Below are 15273 nucleotides of genomic sequence, written 5' to 3' on the forward strand. Positions count from 1 at the left end.
AATTTTGGCATGGTGATGAGTCAGCAAGTTTGAAATACTCAACAACTAGAAGCTGCAAATTTGACATCAGCTTTACTCATAACCCAACTGAAAATAGCCTAGTGAGTGTATAGATACAGGCAGGTAGGCAGATAGATAGATAGATAGATAGATAGATAGATAGATAGATAGATAGATAGATAGATAGATAGATAGATAGATAGATAGATAGATAGATAGATAGATAGATAGATAGATAGATAGATAGATAGATAGATAGATAGATAGGACACTATATAATAGATAGTTGTGAAAGGCACTATATGATATATATGTTGCAATATGATCAATCAACAAAGAAGCACGCTGTGATGGCGGTGTGATTTTCTGCTGATTTTACAACCAAGAAATTTGGATTCAACTCTCACACTTTTCATTTCACTCTTTCTTTCATTAAGCATTTCTGCTCCCTGTTTTGTAATAGCTGCAAGTCTTATTGGTCCTGGAGTTATTTATGGCAGCTGAGGGTTCTTTGCACTAGAAGGTAAATCCAAGGATTTTCTTTACAAAAAAAAGCTTTCCAATGCTAAAAGTGCTTATCTGGTAAATCCAACAAGTTTAATGGTAATAAAGTTTAGTAATTTACAATTTCTAATTTTAATTGCACTTGTCCCTACCTTCTCATCCAGACAGTACTGAGTAACTCAGCTAGCTATGCACAAAGAGCAAAATTTGGTGATGTAAAAGGTACCTTAGTGACCAACATTCATTTATCAGCACATGTGACATGACATTTAAGGGACTCTGCTTGTCTATTTGATTAATCAGAATACCCACCAATCAGCTCATTCATCCGTCTATCCATCCAACAATCCTTCAATGAACTTATCCATACATCCATCCATGCATTGAAATAGCTGAACTTCAATTAGCCTTCATCCATTAAACCACCTAACACTTACTCCACCCGTCCATCTATCCATCCAACCACTAATCAGGTTTATGGTCTCCTGGCAACTGTCCTCAGCTCTCACTGCCAGTGTTATGTTTGATGGGCTTTCTCAAGTGTGGTCAGTGTGGTGACATAAATTAGCCTCAGTGTGGATGTATGTGTGATACAATCTGAATGAGCAGGGACATGCGTCCTCTGTAATGGACTGGTGACCTGTTCAGAGTTCCTTTCTGCCTTCTGAGTGACACCTCCTGGAGACATTCTGGTTTCCCATGATTTGGGTAACCTTTGCTGCTGCACTTCAATGAAGGAAGAAGACTTTGGGTTTAAAGGTGGCTGGCATCACATTGTGGGTTGGATTCTGCTTTTTGTTATTTGAGATGGGCCATGGCTCCTTCTAATGCCATAATTGAAAAGATGAGTTTAGAAAATGGATGGACTAGATCAGGGGTGGCCAACTCTGATCCTGGTTGGCCGTAGTGGCTGCAGGTTTTTGTTCCAACAAAGTTGCTTAAATAGAAGCCAATCCTTACCAATAACAGGTCTTATTTAATTTCATGACTTGTTAGTGTTTTAACTCTTCCATGTCAGTTCATTCTTAAATCATAGATTTTAGGTCATAGGCACATGTATCATCCAAGTGATTTGAAGCCTAAAATGGATTAGTAACTTTCAGTTCTTCACTTTCTCTTCAGTTTCCTTCTAAGTATGTAATTAAACCAAATAGTGAATGATGAATACACACAGATGGAAATGGAGACAAGCTAAATGGAGAGCTGCCATTTCCTTTGTCATTTACATCTTATTGCCAATAAGGAACAGTTAAAACAATTAATATAGCCTTTTAAGACTAAAATAAGCAATTAAGGGCTCAACATCTTAACAAGCAAAACATCTAAAATGAAGCAGAAAAATGAGTGCTTCATCAGCAATGAATGATTTCTCATGAAACAAAAACCTAAAGCCACTGCAGCCCTCCATGACCAACGTTGCTCAGCCCTGATTTAAAGGGTCTGAGTCTTAAATAACAAAAGAATTAAATGAAGTTAATTAGTAGCAAAACCTAAGTCACTACTTAAGAAAATAGCTAGAATGAAAACATGTAGTCACTGTGGCTGTCCAGGTTTGGAGTTGGCCACCCCTGGACTAGAAAGTGGACTCTCCTAAGAGTGTGAGATATACAGCCACATCAGTATGTGGAACAAGGATAAGGCTAACTAAAGGAAACTTCATGTAAGTTAAATTACGTAAATTAAGTAAGCCCAAAGTGCATCACAGGTAAATTAATGGAAGCAATTATTAACAAAACGATCGAGTAGCTCACGTCTGCAACAGCAGTATGAGCAAATACTCAACGTGAGCACAGAAAGAGAAGGTCGTGCTTCACTAATGTGCTGGAATTTTACGATGAAGCAACAAAAGCGTATGATATGAGAGGTGCAAATGAAATTATTTATCTTGACTTTCAGAAGGTCCCACAGACTAAAAGAAATGAGAATTCAGGGTTCAGTCAGTGGGTGGGCATAACATTGGCTCAACACAGAATTATGGTGAGGAGAAATATTTTCAGAAGCAGGTGATGTTAAGATGTTAATAATAATAATGTTCTGTGATTTTTACAGCGTCTTTAACGCCATCCTGCCTCACTGACTGGGGAAAAGCTTAAGGCTATTCATCTTGATGCCCCCATAGTCTCCTGGACTGCGGACTACCTGACCAACAGACAGCAATCTGTGTGACTCAAGGATTGTGTGCCAGAAATGGTGGTGTGCCCAATGTATCAATATCTCATCTAGGGACTTTTTAAAAGTCAGCAAGATTTTCTCTTTAACATCACTACTTAATAGATGTTTCAGATTACCAAAATATTGTGTGCACTGTGCAAAGAAATCTTTACACAGTTCCATTTTGAATAAACTCCCCTCAGTTTCTAGTGGTGTCCTTAAATATGTGATTCACGGTTTAACTGAAGGTATTCTGCTGGATCAACTATAAAAGATAGAAAAGTTTCCAAAAGAAAGAAACCAGACAGGCATTGATTTAAATGAGCCAATAATTTCTTCTAGTTGTATCTTGAAAGGTGACAAGAGGGCACTTCCATAATACGACCTTATAATTCCCTCCAGATTTCACTCACTTCTGTAAGACAAACTGCTTCCTGTTTCAAATCTTAAATGCACTCCTTGCAGAGTCCTTCAGTTTTGTAGCTGCATGCGAAACAGTTATAATGTTTGTTTGATCACCAATCACCCAAAAGAGCTAAATTGATTTTCATTAATTTTTTTCATGATAGGTATTAAATTCTTAAAATATGGTAAATATGGTGTATCATAATAGGGGTTAAAATAAGGTAGGGGCAAATCAAAAATGAGTACCAATGCAGGGCCTACAATTCCCATCAGGTAGCAGGAGCACGCTGGGGCTGATGGAGAAACACCTTTATCAGCATGTGCAAAGTTTTGTACCAAATAGCTAATAGCTAAGCTATCCCAGTATCTCATCCAGATACTATAGAACATTAGAACAATCAAGATGAGAAGAGGTCATTCAGTCCAACAAAGCTCGTCAGTCCTATCCACTTGTTTCTCCCAAAAAAAATCAAGTCGAGTTTTGAAAGTCCCTAAAGTCTTACTGTCTACCACACTACTTGGAGCTTATTCCTAGTGTTTATGGTTCTTTGTGTAAAGCAAAACTTCATAATGTTTGTGTGAAATTTACCCTTAACAAGTTTCCAACTGTGTCCCCGTGTTCTTGATGAACTCATTTTAAAATAACAGACTCGATCCACTGGACTAATTCCATTCATAATTTTAAACATTTCAATCATTTCACCTCTTAATCTTCTTTTACTTAAACTGAAAAGGCTCAGCTCTTTTAGTCTGTCCTCATAATTCATCCCCTATAGCCCTGGAATCAATCTACTTCTGAAAGGTTTTCAAGGTTTCTTCATCTACATGTTTCTGTAGTTTGTTCCATATTCCCACAACTCTTTGAGTAAAGAATTACTTTCTGACTTCAGTCCTAAATACAAGCCCCGTTAATTTTCACTGGTGTCCTCAAGAACTTGATTCACCCTCAAACTGGAAGAATCTGCTGGATCAACTTCATCAATGCCTTTGAATTATTCTGAAGATCTAGGATAGATCCCCACATAGTCGCCTCTGCTCGACACTGGATAACAATTTCTCTGCCTTGCTGGATTACAGCTTTTGTCTAAGAGTAGGACTTTTTGTCTCTTTGTGAGTTTTGTATTGCCATGTTGAACTTTCAAAAGGTTTTATTTTCATCTGGACCCTTTTCTGAGAAACATAATGGTCCAAAAGGGATGTATGTTGCTGCCAAATTCTTAAGGAGAAATGTTTTCTTTCACCACTCCCAGCTTTTAAAAGTCCAAAGCACCCTTTTTAGTAAGTTTCACAGTTGTGGAATCGCATGCAAATTTCACAAAACTGTACAGTATGTGGAAGGAAGCTCGGCTGTTTTGGTCACCACTACCTATTATTTACCAATGTTATATTATACAGTACCATGCAGGTAGGAATTTCATTGCATTGTAAACCAGTAACAATAACTCTGAAATGAATGGATGACACAAAATTTTTTATCAATGCAGAACCTTGCATTTTTGAAAAAGTCGATGCTTTTGTACACCTGCAAGCTATTACTTGTGTGACAGGAATAAGTCATGATGAAACCAAATGAAATACAATTTTTTAGCACATGCCAAATAGCTGTTCGGAATATGGTAGATAAAAATGACAGAGGACAGTGTTAGTAACTTTTACTGTTTCATAATGGTAATCTTTTATTTAAGGCCAATTCCTGAGGAGAAAGTTATCATTTTAGGCTTTGTTGCCAATTCAGCATTGTAATTTGTAACAATTGTAGATGCCACACAGGCTAGACGGGCATCCTGGCCAGGAAAGGAAGCAGACCTGGAAGGACGGACCAGAAAGGGTTGATGGACAGGCCACTAAAAAGAGAAGATGTTGATGGAGGTTTTTGTTCTCCCAACATGCTGCCCCAGAGTACGGTGTACAGTAGGGAACCAACAGGGAATGCCAGGATATGTAGTCCGGCAGAGCAGCCCTGCTGGGGTCACTGGGTGCCATGAGAGGGTGCTGTAAGGAGACAAGCTTCCTATTATGGACTTCCGTGCAACCCAAAAGTGGTTTCATCGGGCAGTCACCCTGGCACCAGAAGTATTCTCGGGTCTGTAATAAAAGGGACCGCACTCCCTTAATCAGGTGAGTTGGAGCTGGGAGATAGTGGAGCAACGCTTGAGTGGAGGAGAGTAGTGCAGTAGGGAGGAGATATTGTGAGAGGAAAACCTGTATTTTGCTTGTGTTTGAGTTACATTTGGAGGTATTTAAAATAAAACCATTGATTGTTTGAACCCAGGACTGTACAAGTATGTCCGTGTTGGGGTTTGGGGCTCACTGATGACTGGGGTTTATCACACAATTTAAAAATGAAAGGTGAAAAAATCAGCTTTGAGTCATCTGTATAACATTAACGGATATGGCCACTGGTGCTACCTTCTGTAATAACACAGGGATCTCAACTTGAACACCAATCCCCCCCTGTCCCCCCTACGGTTGATGCTTTCTGCAGCCCATGGATTCAATTATTTAACAAGCCACCCAGTTTATTAAGGTGTGATTAAACATCTATTTGTGAAATCACGCTAAACCATGAACTATAAAGAAGTAGTGTTCATGATTCCAGCCTAGCAATTATGGAGTCCAGTCATACAAAAAAATGACAAATTCTTGACTCATGGGAGCAGGGAAATTAATAGAGAGGTAGCGTGGACTATGGACGGGACACCTGGATTTCAGCCAGCAATGACAAAAGGGTCAACATCTAAAAATGCAGAAATACTTGCATTCTTACATTAACCAATTATACAAATACTCCTGGGCAATGCTGATTACTATGACTAGTACTTCATATTAGGTATGACAAGTAATAATTCTAAATAGTATGAAAAGTATTTATTATAACTATTAATATTATGAACCTATTTAATTGAAGTCAAACTATATTTTATTATCCATGAAAATGCATTACATTATAGCATTTCTTTGTCCTTTACAATACAAAGGTTTTAGCAGGTTGTAAGCCATAGTTGTTGCGGGATAAGAAAAGACATCCCAGCCAGGAAGGACTATTGCTCATTACTTGACAAGAGGTTCAAGAAGAACAACGGATGAATTGGCCAGCTGGACGAAAACATAACTTTATGCCCAGCCGGTATAAAATAATGGATGGACCAGCAGAATCCAAGAGTCATGAGCTGTTCCATTCCCTAAACACCAGGTGACAATGGTCCTCACATGAGAACCAGTTGGTACTTCCACAGGGGTGCTTGGGATATGAAGTCCGGAAGTGCAGCCCTGTCAGGGTCGCTGTATTCCAATAGAGGGTGCTATCAGGGAAGAACCTCCCTAATTTCACTGTGGCCTGGGAATGTTTCCAAGACCATGCTCTGTCTTCTGGTCCAGCCAGCCAGTTCATCTATCATTCTTCTTGGGCCTCCCGTTCAGGTAATAAGCAATGCTCTTCCCTGGCTGGGATGCCCATTCTTATCCCACATTGTATGTTAAATCTAATAATTAGTTCATCATTAAGAAACTTCACTGAGCTGAAGGCTCTAACATATTTCTGAAAGAAACTGTCATCTATTGTAAATTTCTTCATAAGGATTCACAGGCCATTTTAACATAACCCCCTCAGGATTATGACCTTCGCGTGGTGGAGAGCTGGGGCCTCTCATGCATAAAACTTTGCTTTAATTCTGAACTAGAATTTTTTCTTACGCTAGAAAGGCAAAAATGGCGTATGCACAAAATTAAAAAAAATATATTGGATTTATAAAATCGCACGTACGCCAGGTCCCACACCAACTACTTTTGTAAATCTCTGAGCAACTTAAAACTATGAATGTGCGCTGACACTTTTAGCCACTCCCCATCGCCGCCCTGCAGTAACCATATATAGTTTTAAAAAAGTCCTTTTTGAATATTCATGAATTAACCACCATATACATTTGGTCATGTTCCTGAGTGACGTCTTTACTTTCAAATCATAGAAGACCACAGAAAACGAAACTGCAGTGAATTGATCTTGAGGTGTTACCAACATTTGGCACATTTTAAGGAGTGGTCAGAAGCAGATGCACTATGTTACTAAAAATGTCTTAAATAAAGTGTATTTTTAAGGCCTCAGTTAACGTAAATATGTCAATCAACAAATTAGGTGCATGATGAGTCTCGAGGTTGTGTCCCGAGTGCTCCCTGCATCGGTTTCCTCCCATCGTCCAAAGACATGAAGGTTAGGTGAATTGGCGAATGCTACATCATCCTCTGATGTTTGTGCTCACCTTGTGATGGGCTAGCACCCTGTCAAGGGGTTGCTCCTGTCTGCACCCACTGATTGCTAGAATAGGCTTAGCCATTGGCTACATGGGTTTTGATAACAGATGGATCCATCCTTCTCAAAGCAACTCCCACTCGCACGCTACTAATCCTTACAACAGATTGAGAAATACTCCGTACAATTTCAATTACAGGTTAGTTCACTGCTCCAGATTCAGCTTGAGAGGGCTAATTTCAACTTGTATATTTTGTCCTACCGTATTTTCTTTTTTTACATGCCTGAAAGACGCTCCTGTCGACATAAAGATCCTCAGCAGTCATCATAAGGGCTTAAACAGCAGCGCACAGAGCTGAGGCTCATGCTGGCCTGTACATACAGCAGCATGGCAGTCCGAACAAATCTCCTTTACATGTCATACTGTGACAAAATATTTCAGAAAGAAAAATGTGACACCTGTCTCTTTAACGAAGCAAAAAAATAGCTCCAACTTTCAAATCAACTTTAATTATCCTTGTCACTTTGTCACTTCTGTATCATCGGCCAGACACCATCCTGCTGTCGTCTCTCTCAATCCATCCAGAGGCCATGCTGAAAACTTGTGGGTTCGCTTCCTGGTTTCTCCCTGTGTGGATAGCACTTTGAGTACTGAGAAAGTGCTATATAAATGTAATGAATTATTATTATTATTATTAGACACCAATCATCATACTAAGACAGACAGCCTCCAGGTAATCTAAGCATATTGGATTCTTTACATGAACTAGATTGTACTAGTATTTTGTCGCACTCACTGTACTCTGCTTTCATTTTGGACATATTATCTATAATACTTGCGGTGGGCTGGCATCCTGCCTGGGGTTTGTTTCCTGCCTTGCGCCCTGCGTTGGCTGTGATTGGCTCCAGCAGACCCCCATGACCCTGTAGTTAGGATATAGCGGGTTGAATAATGGATGGATTATCTACAGTATAATACATGAATAAATGTGTAACTTTCTCTCCTGCCTGTTCTGGTACTTCTTCTAATTGCCTGGGGTTACAGATGTAAAAGAGAGGCAGAAGTACTAAACTACAATATAAGTCCATCCTGACAGTAACCAGCTGGTAAGCAAACATACAAGGGCTTACAGATGGGATTTGGGGTATTCTGTAAAGGTCAACGTAGTAATGAGTCTGACAGGGGAAAATAGGGTCACCCTAGAACCCTGACAAAACAACCATTTTCTTATTTTTCAAGCAAGATATGCATGGCATAACACTTGGGTGCATTCTAGGATTGGAATATCTATTTTGGTAGTTGCAATTTTTCTAAACTTTTCATTTAGTTCATCAAATGGACACTGCTTATTAAACGTTTTGTCACAGTGGTGTGTGTGTGAGACGTGTGACTGAGGTTTGCTCAGACTACCATGCTGCTGTTTGTGCAGGCAGCCACAGTGACACGTACGCTGCTGTTTCAATAGGTTACACTGGCTAATGAGGACCTGTTTGATGACTGGAGTGGCTCTCTGACATGTTAAAGAAGAGAATACTTTGGACAAAATCGAAAACTTGAAATAACTTCATGTAAGTTAAAACTGAAACAGTGAACAGATCCGTAATTGCAGATATAGAGAATGCTTCTCTGCTTGAAGGATAGGCGACACACAAGAGAGAGTTGCTTAGGGTAAGAGAGATTTGATTATCATTTTTATTGATCATTAGCTTATTTACATCAGCTGTGGCCTTAAAAAAAGCTTTTCAGGGTTAAAGTACCCCATATTGGAAATGTATTTTGCTGCCCCAGGCACCCCTTAAATTCTGTCTATGTACCGTAACTATCACTCTGCTCTGCAAGTCATTTGTTGCCTCAATATGAGCCACCCCACTCTGTCTGAAATGTCTGATGAACCTCCTTGGTCTGACCAGCTAAGTGTATTGCCACTGTGACCCTCACAAAGAAGAGCTGAGATGAGATGAAGTTATAATATCCCTTCATTTTACAAACCAGCTTTTCCAGTCTAAGGACGCAAGGGGTTACATCCTTTCATAGTGAAATGCGGAACAACCTCCAAGATGGGGCAGCAGTCCACCACAGGGCACACTTATCCAGGCACGACTTGGGAGTACTTTAGGGTTTCCAATGAATCAAACAGCCTGTTTTTGGGCTGTAGGAGGAGACCGTAAGTAATGGATGCAACCAACACAAACATGGTAAGAACACGGAAAGACCACACGTGGAAACATCTCAAGTAATTTATCTGACCTTAATCCAGTCGAAACTGTGTTGGCGATAAAAATTATATTAATTATGTTAAAAATGTACATTCAGGAATAACTGAAATACTAGTAATATTTTAAACTTCCAACTAGTGATTTTCATAATAAGATATAATTTGCAGAAGTAAACAATACTATGACACACAATGACCACAGTTAAATACTTCCGAATGGGGGCAGGTGTCCATATAAAATGCAGTCATTCCAGAGTCTTATAAAAAGATGACAGTTAAAACTCTTAAATATTACAACAAAATCTTCATCATGCTGGTAATTTCCACTCCATAAATAATTTCATACATTTCAATATGAACTCTTAGTGACACAATTTGGAAATTCCCCCCAGTATTTCACTCCTTTATGTAAAACCATAAAGTGCAAGTCTATTTCAACATCTCTGAATTTAGAAAAAAATATTTATCAAATTTACTGTAACATTCTGTAAAAAAAGTGCAATCACCTCTTACTAAAGACAAATAAACACTTTTTATATTCATATTGGTGAAGAGAATTGCTTTTAAAACCGTTTAAAACCAAAGCTTTGGATGTTCAGGCTGTCCTCATAGGGCGGAGGGTCTTTCTCAATTAATGTTCCATCAGTTTGCCCCTTAAGAGACAAATAGCGAATTGCCACACTCTGCCAGTCAGTGACTTCTTCAATCTGAACCAGTCCACTCTGTCGGGAAGGTCTGATGAATCCCCCTGAGGGAAAAAATAAGTTTTTACTTCTTTATAAAAATGTAATATTTACTCAAAAGACTTTGACTGAAAAGTGTGAGTTGATACTAAATTAAGTTACTGAACAAAGGATATAGGGCTTAGCTAAGAATTCTTGTACATTTTACAGGCCTAGAATGTGACCACTTGTAGGTCTACTGTATGACTGTGAAAAATGCATCTATTACTCACTTACTGTTATTTAACAAGACTGTAACAAACACTTCTTCTGGTCTTAATAAAACTTACAAGGTAGAAATAAAGTGTTTATTCATCTCCACAATGTCACGTACTAACAAAACTTCACTTTGGAGTGGTCCTTTTCATACACCTTTATCATCGTAAGAGCATCCTTTATCTACGATGGAGCATTCGATCAGAAGAAAATATGAAGCAGGTTTTAAATTAAACGTCATTGAAGTAGCTGCAACAAAATTCGATGCGTCTGAGAAACTGATGCGAGATTGGAGGAGGCAAGAGGATGGAAAAAAAAAAATTAAGTGTCGCATTTTTGAACAGGCGTATAAGTCGTTGTCTGATTTTATGATCGATTTTTCGGGTTTCAACACCCAACTTATACGTGAGTATATATAGTAATGCTTTTCAGCAAAAAAGAATGTCTCTGAACACGTGAGTTAAATACAGGCCACACAGGAAGAGGCGGGTCAGGAGGACAAACACTGGAAGTGACGTAAGAGGTGGTGAGGCTGTCAATCATCTAGTCTACAGTGAGAGTAAGAGAAAAGTCATTAGAATGCAGCGCCACACTCTGTGAAATTATGACAAATTACTATCAGCAGAGCCTTTAAGCTGTCCCCAGGGTGCACATGTTTGATAGACAGAACATTTTTCTTTTTCGATGTAGCATCTTTCACATTGAATACATTTTTAAAATGTTTTAAAAATGATTCAAAGACAATTTTGCGAGATCACTTTTAGCAATGCGGCCTTGTCGTTTTTCACTTCATCGTCTGAGGAGAACTTCTTTCTGCACAGTTGCTTTTTAGATAGATAGATAGATAGATAGATAGATAGATAGATAGATAGATAGATAGATAGATAGATAGATAGATAGATAGATAGATAGATAGATAGATAGATAGATAGATAGATAGATAGATAGATAGATACTTTATTAATCCCAAGGGGAAATTCACATACTCCAGTAGCAGCATACTAATAAAAAACAATATTAAATTAAAGAGTGATAACAATGCAGGTATACAGACAGACAATAACTTTGAATAATGTTAACATTTACCCCCCTGGGTGGAATTAAAGAGTCGCATAGTGTGGGGGAGGAACGATGTCCTCAGTCTGTCAGTGCAGCAGGACAGTGACAACAGTCTGTCGCTGAAGCTGCTCCTCTGTCTGGAGATGATACTGCTCAGTGGATGCAGTGGATTCTCCATTATTGACAGGAGCCTGCTTAGTGCCCATTGCTCTGCCACGGATGTCAAACTGTCCAGCTCCATACCTACAATAGAGTTTGCCTTCCTCACAAGTTTGTCCAGTTGTGAGCCGTCCTTCTTCTTTATGCTGCCTCCCCAGCACACCACCGCGTAGAAGAGGGCGCTCGCCACAACCGTCTGATAGAACATCTGCAGCATCTTATTACAGATGTTGAAGGACGCCAACCTTCTAAGGAAGTATAGTCGGCTCTGTCCTTTCTTACACAGAGCATCAGTATTGGCAGTTCAGTCCAATTTATCATCCAGCTGCACTCCCAGGTATTTATAGGTCTGCACCCTCTGCACACAGTCACCTCTGATGATCAAGGGGTCCATGAGGGGCCTGGGCCTCCTAAAATCCACCAACAGTTTGAGTCGCACCATTTAACAAAGTCCTTGATTAGGTTTCTATAATCCTCCTCCTGCCCACTCCTGATGCAGACTCCGAGTTGTATTGGAAGTCCGATGTATATAGGCTGAACAGGACCGGAGAAAATATAGTCCCCTGTGGTGCTCCTGTGTTGCTGACCACAATGTCAGACCTGCTGTTCCTGAGACGCACATACTGAGGTCTGTCTTTAAGATAGTCCACAATCCATGCTACCAGGTATGAATCTACTCCCATCTTTGCCAGCTTGTCCCTGAGGAGCAGAGGTTAGAGATAGATAGATAGATAGATAGATAGATAGATAGATAGATAGATAGATAGATAGATAGATAGATAGATAGATAGATAGATAGATAGATAGATAGATAGATAGATAGATAGATAGATAGATAGATAGATAGATAGATAGATAGATAGATAGATAGATAGAACTTTATTTGTCCCTAGGGGGAAATTCAGATGGTATGTGCATACTGCAAATGCATGCAAGACTGGAACAGTGAAATCCAGCCATGATTACTGCCCTGCCCTGGTGCTGTCTAGAAGGACACTGACTCACCACAACTCATTAAATTCATTAGGCAGCTTCAACAGCTACAATTTTAAGTATTTTCTCTAACATTCACAACATTTTGTTAAGCTTCTTTCTTGAGGCAACAAGACGGAAAACATGATGCTTCCCAGAATTATATAAAACCAGTATGAGAAAAGAAGACTTCTGAGAGATAGTTGGTCAGAAAAATTCAAAAGATGATGACAGGCACTGAAAACAAGATGGAGAATTTGATGGGCCTACTGAGCATAAGGTTGAAATGCAGCTTCAAAAGTTGAAAGATTGTATCACTAAAAGAGAAGTTTGTTGCAGTTTTGTCTATGAGCAACAGAAATAACTCAATGGATACATCAAGTTTATTTGTAGGTCAGTACAGAGAGAAACCTCTAACTGGGAGATGGGCAGTTTCTTCTGCTGCACCGTTGTATTTTGGCTTCTAAAGACAAACAGATTATCAAATTATCTAATGTCAATGAGAGACTTGAAAGTTCTTCACGGTCTTAATAAAATGTATTCTGGTAGATTATCAGTATTCAAGAAGAAAAGATGTTGTTTGGTAATCTGTAAAATTTTACTTGTTTGATAGGATCAATGAAACTAGAGTTTTAGCATAACCCAAGAAACCCCAATAATAACAAAGGAAAAAAAGACCTTCTGGAGAAATCTGTGTCCGCTTAGTTGTGCGTATCCAGCCAACATGGGTGTGGGTCAGCATGTCTAAGGAGGTGTTGTCTAAGATATGACTCAGGTCTTCATGTTCTTCTGTCATGAGTTCTCTCCCCTGATAACAACAGATTTTACCTGTGAAAGAAGACAGCATGAAAAGCCCTGAGGTTTGAGTCATTTTTTTGCGGCTTCTTAGATCCTTGACTGTGATCCCATTTCGACATACTGGAATTACCACTGAACATTGCAGGTTCAATGACTGGGTATTGACAAGCAACATCTCATCAATAGTTTTCATTGGCCTTAATCTGATCAGATTGTAAAGAAGGTAGGGCATACATGTGATTACATACAGAAGTTTCTTTTTAATGATAATTAAAAGTGAAATGGCAGAATTTATCTTTTAATAGTGAAAGTTACTCTTTCATATGCGAGACGTGTAAAAAAAAGTGGTGGAAAATGGAGCACACAAAGGAGTATTGAGCTGGTGGAAGAACTCAGATTACTCCGAGACGGGTAATGCCAATTGTTCAAATGTCACCTGTATCTCAATTCAACTTCGATTCATCTCCTTACATTACCTCAGTGTTCATGGTGTCTGCAAGGTGACATTATATTATGCATCTGCTTTTGGTTTAACACATTATTAATTTTTATTCATTTCCATTTAATAATTTTTATGTTCATTTTATATTGTTTTCCTGTTGATGACATTGTGTTGCAAATGTGTATGTTTGTTTTTCCAATGATCATGTGGCTGTTTTCATGGGTACTGCCACTTTGCAGCTAAGAATGAAAAGTATTGTAGAGGATATGATGGGTTCCTAATTTCACATGCATATTGAGTAGAATCTGAAATATAAGCCATTAAAAATAGAGAATATTGTAGTGGTCAAGCATTCAAAACAAGTGATTTTGTTTTAATTTTGACTTTGATTTTGTCTTTCAAACTTTGGGAAATTATCAAATTACTTTTGTGCTTCACCCTCTACTATGACCACGACAATCATTTTGAAAGGCAGCTTTTGATCTCTGCCAACCAGAATCCAAATTCTCTCAGAACACGTAAACCATGTTACTGAATACAACAAATATGAGTCTCTCCAGTCTCTTGTACTTTGCGTTTTGACTTCTTTTGTATGTTTTGTGCTTTTTAGTTTTGATTTTTCTCCCATCTATGTGCATTACTAGTTTTTGATCTGATCAGCTGGCCTAGGACTCTGGTGATCCCCATGAAGGTCTACTCAAACTTTCCTTTGCAGATTCACATGTCACATCACTGTATGCACAGTCATGGCAAAAAACTAATCTTTTCTTTGGCTATCACAGCTAATCTTACTTTGAAAGTGGAGCTGTAACTGAGTAGACCACCATGCTTCAAAGGGTATGATGTGGTGACATTAACTGACTGACCAACTAACTGTCAAGAATAGTAAAACTGGTAACTGAATATCAGAGAAGAGAAAGGTGAATGAATTTAAGAGACGTTTTTTAAATGAACAATCAAAAATAACAGCAATGGTTGGCAATTGTGAATTTAAGACCAGCCTCTCCCCCTCATTGATTCGTCAAGAGGCCTGTATTCAATTCATAGAGTCAGTCCCATGAGGCTGTAGGTTTCCTCTTTATGATGTGTGCTGATTACTCCAGAAGCAAGTTTAAGCAAAACGGCATGCATTTTGTGCTTTTTGAGTACACGACTAAATAACTGACATGTGAATTATATGAATGTGTAACTTAAGCTTTTTTTTCTTTTATCCACGGATGTTTTTCACATCATTTGCCATTAGACACCACTGGTCAACACTGACTTGTATTATATCATCAATGTTTTCCATGATAACATGAGAGAAAATGTTTTTCTCAGCCATCACTAAAAACTACGTGGGGTAGGTAACATTAACAAAAATATTGTATTCCTTTAACTCTG

General features: G+C 38.7%; 1 protein-coding gene across 1 annotated transcript in view; it reads right to left on the reverse strand.

The window, feature by feature from the left end:
- Positions 1-10035: 10035 nt before the first annotated feature.
- The window catches only part of trpn1 (transient receptor potential cation channel, subfamily N, member 1), a 108325-nt gene continuing 103087 nt past the window's right edge, over positions 10036-15273 (reverse strand). The window contains exons 27-28 of the mRNA XM_028818080.2: positions 13329-13478; positions 10036-10270 (exon numbers count right to left, since the gene is read on the reverse strand). Coding sequence (XP_028673913.1) covers positions 10086-10270; positions 13329-13478 — 335 coding nt within the window. The 3' untranslated portion in view covers positions 10036-10085. The remainder of the gene's footprint in view (positions 10271-13328; positions 13479-15273) is intronic.

This window comes from Erpetoichthys calabaricus, chromosome 13, assembly GCF_900747795.2.
Source record: "Erpetoichthys calabaricus chromosome 13, fErpCal1.3, whole genome shotgun sequence".
Lineage (NCBI taxonomy): Eukaryota > Metazoa > Chordata > Cladistia > Polypteriformes > Polypteridae > Erpetoichthys > Erpetoichthys calabaricus.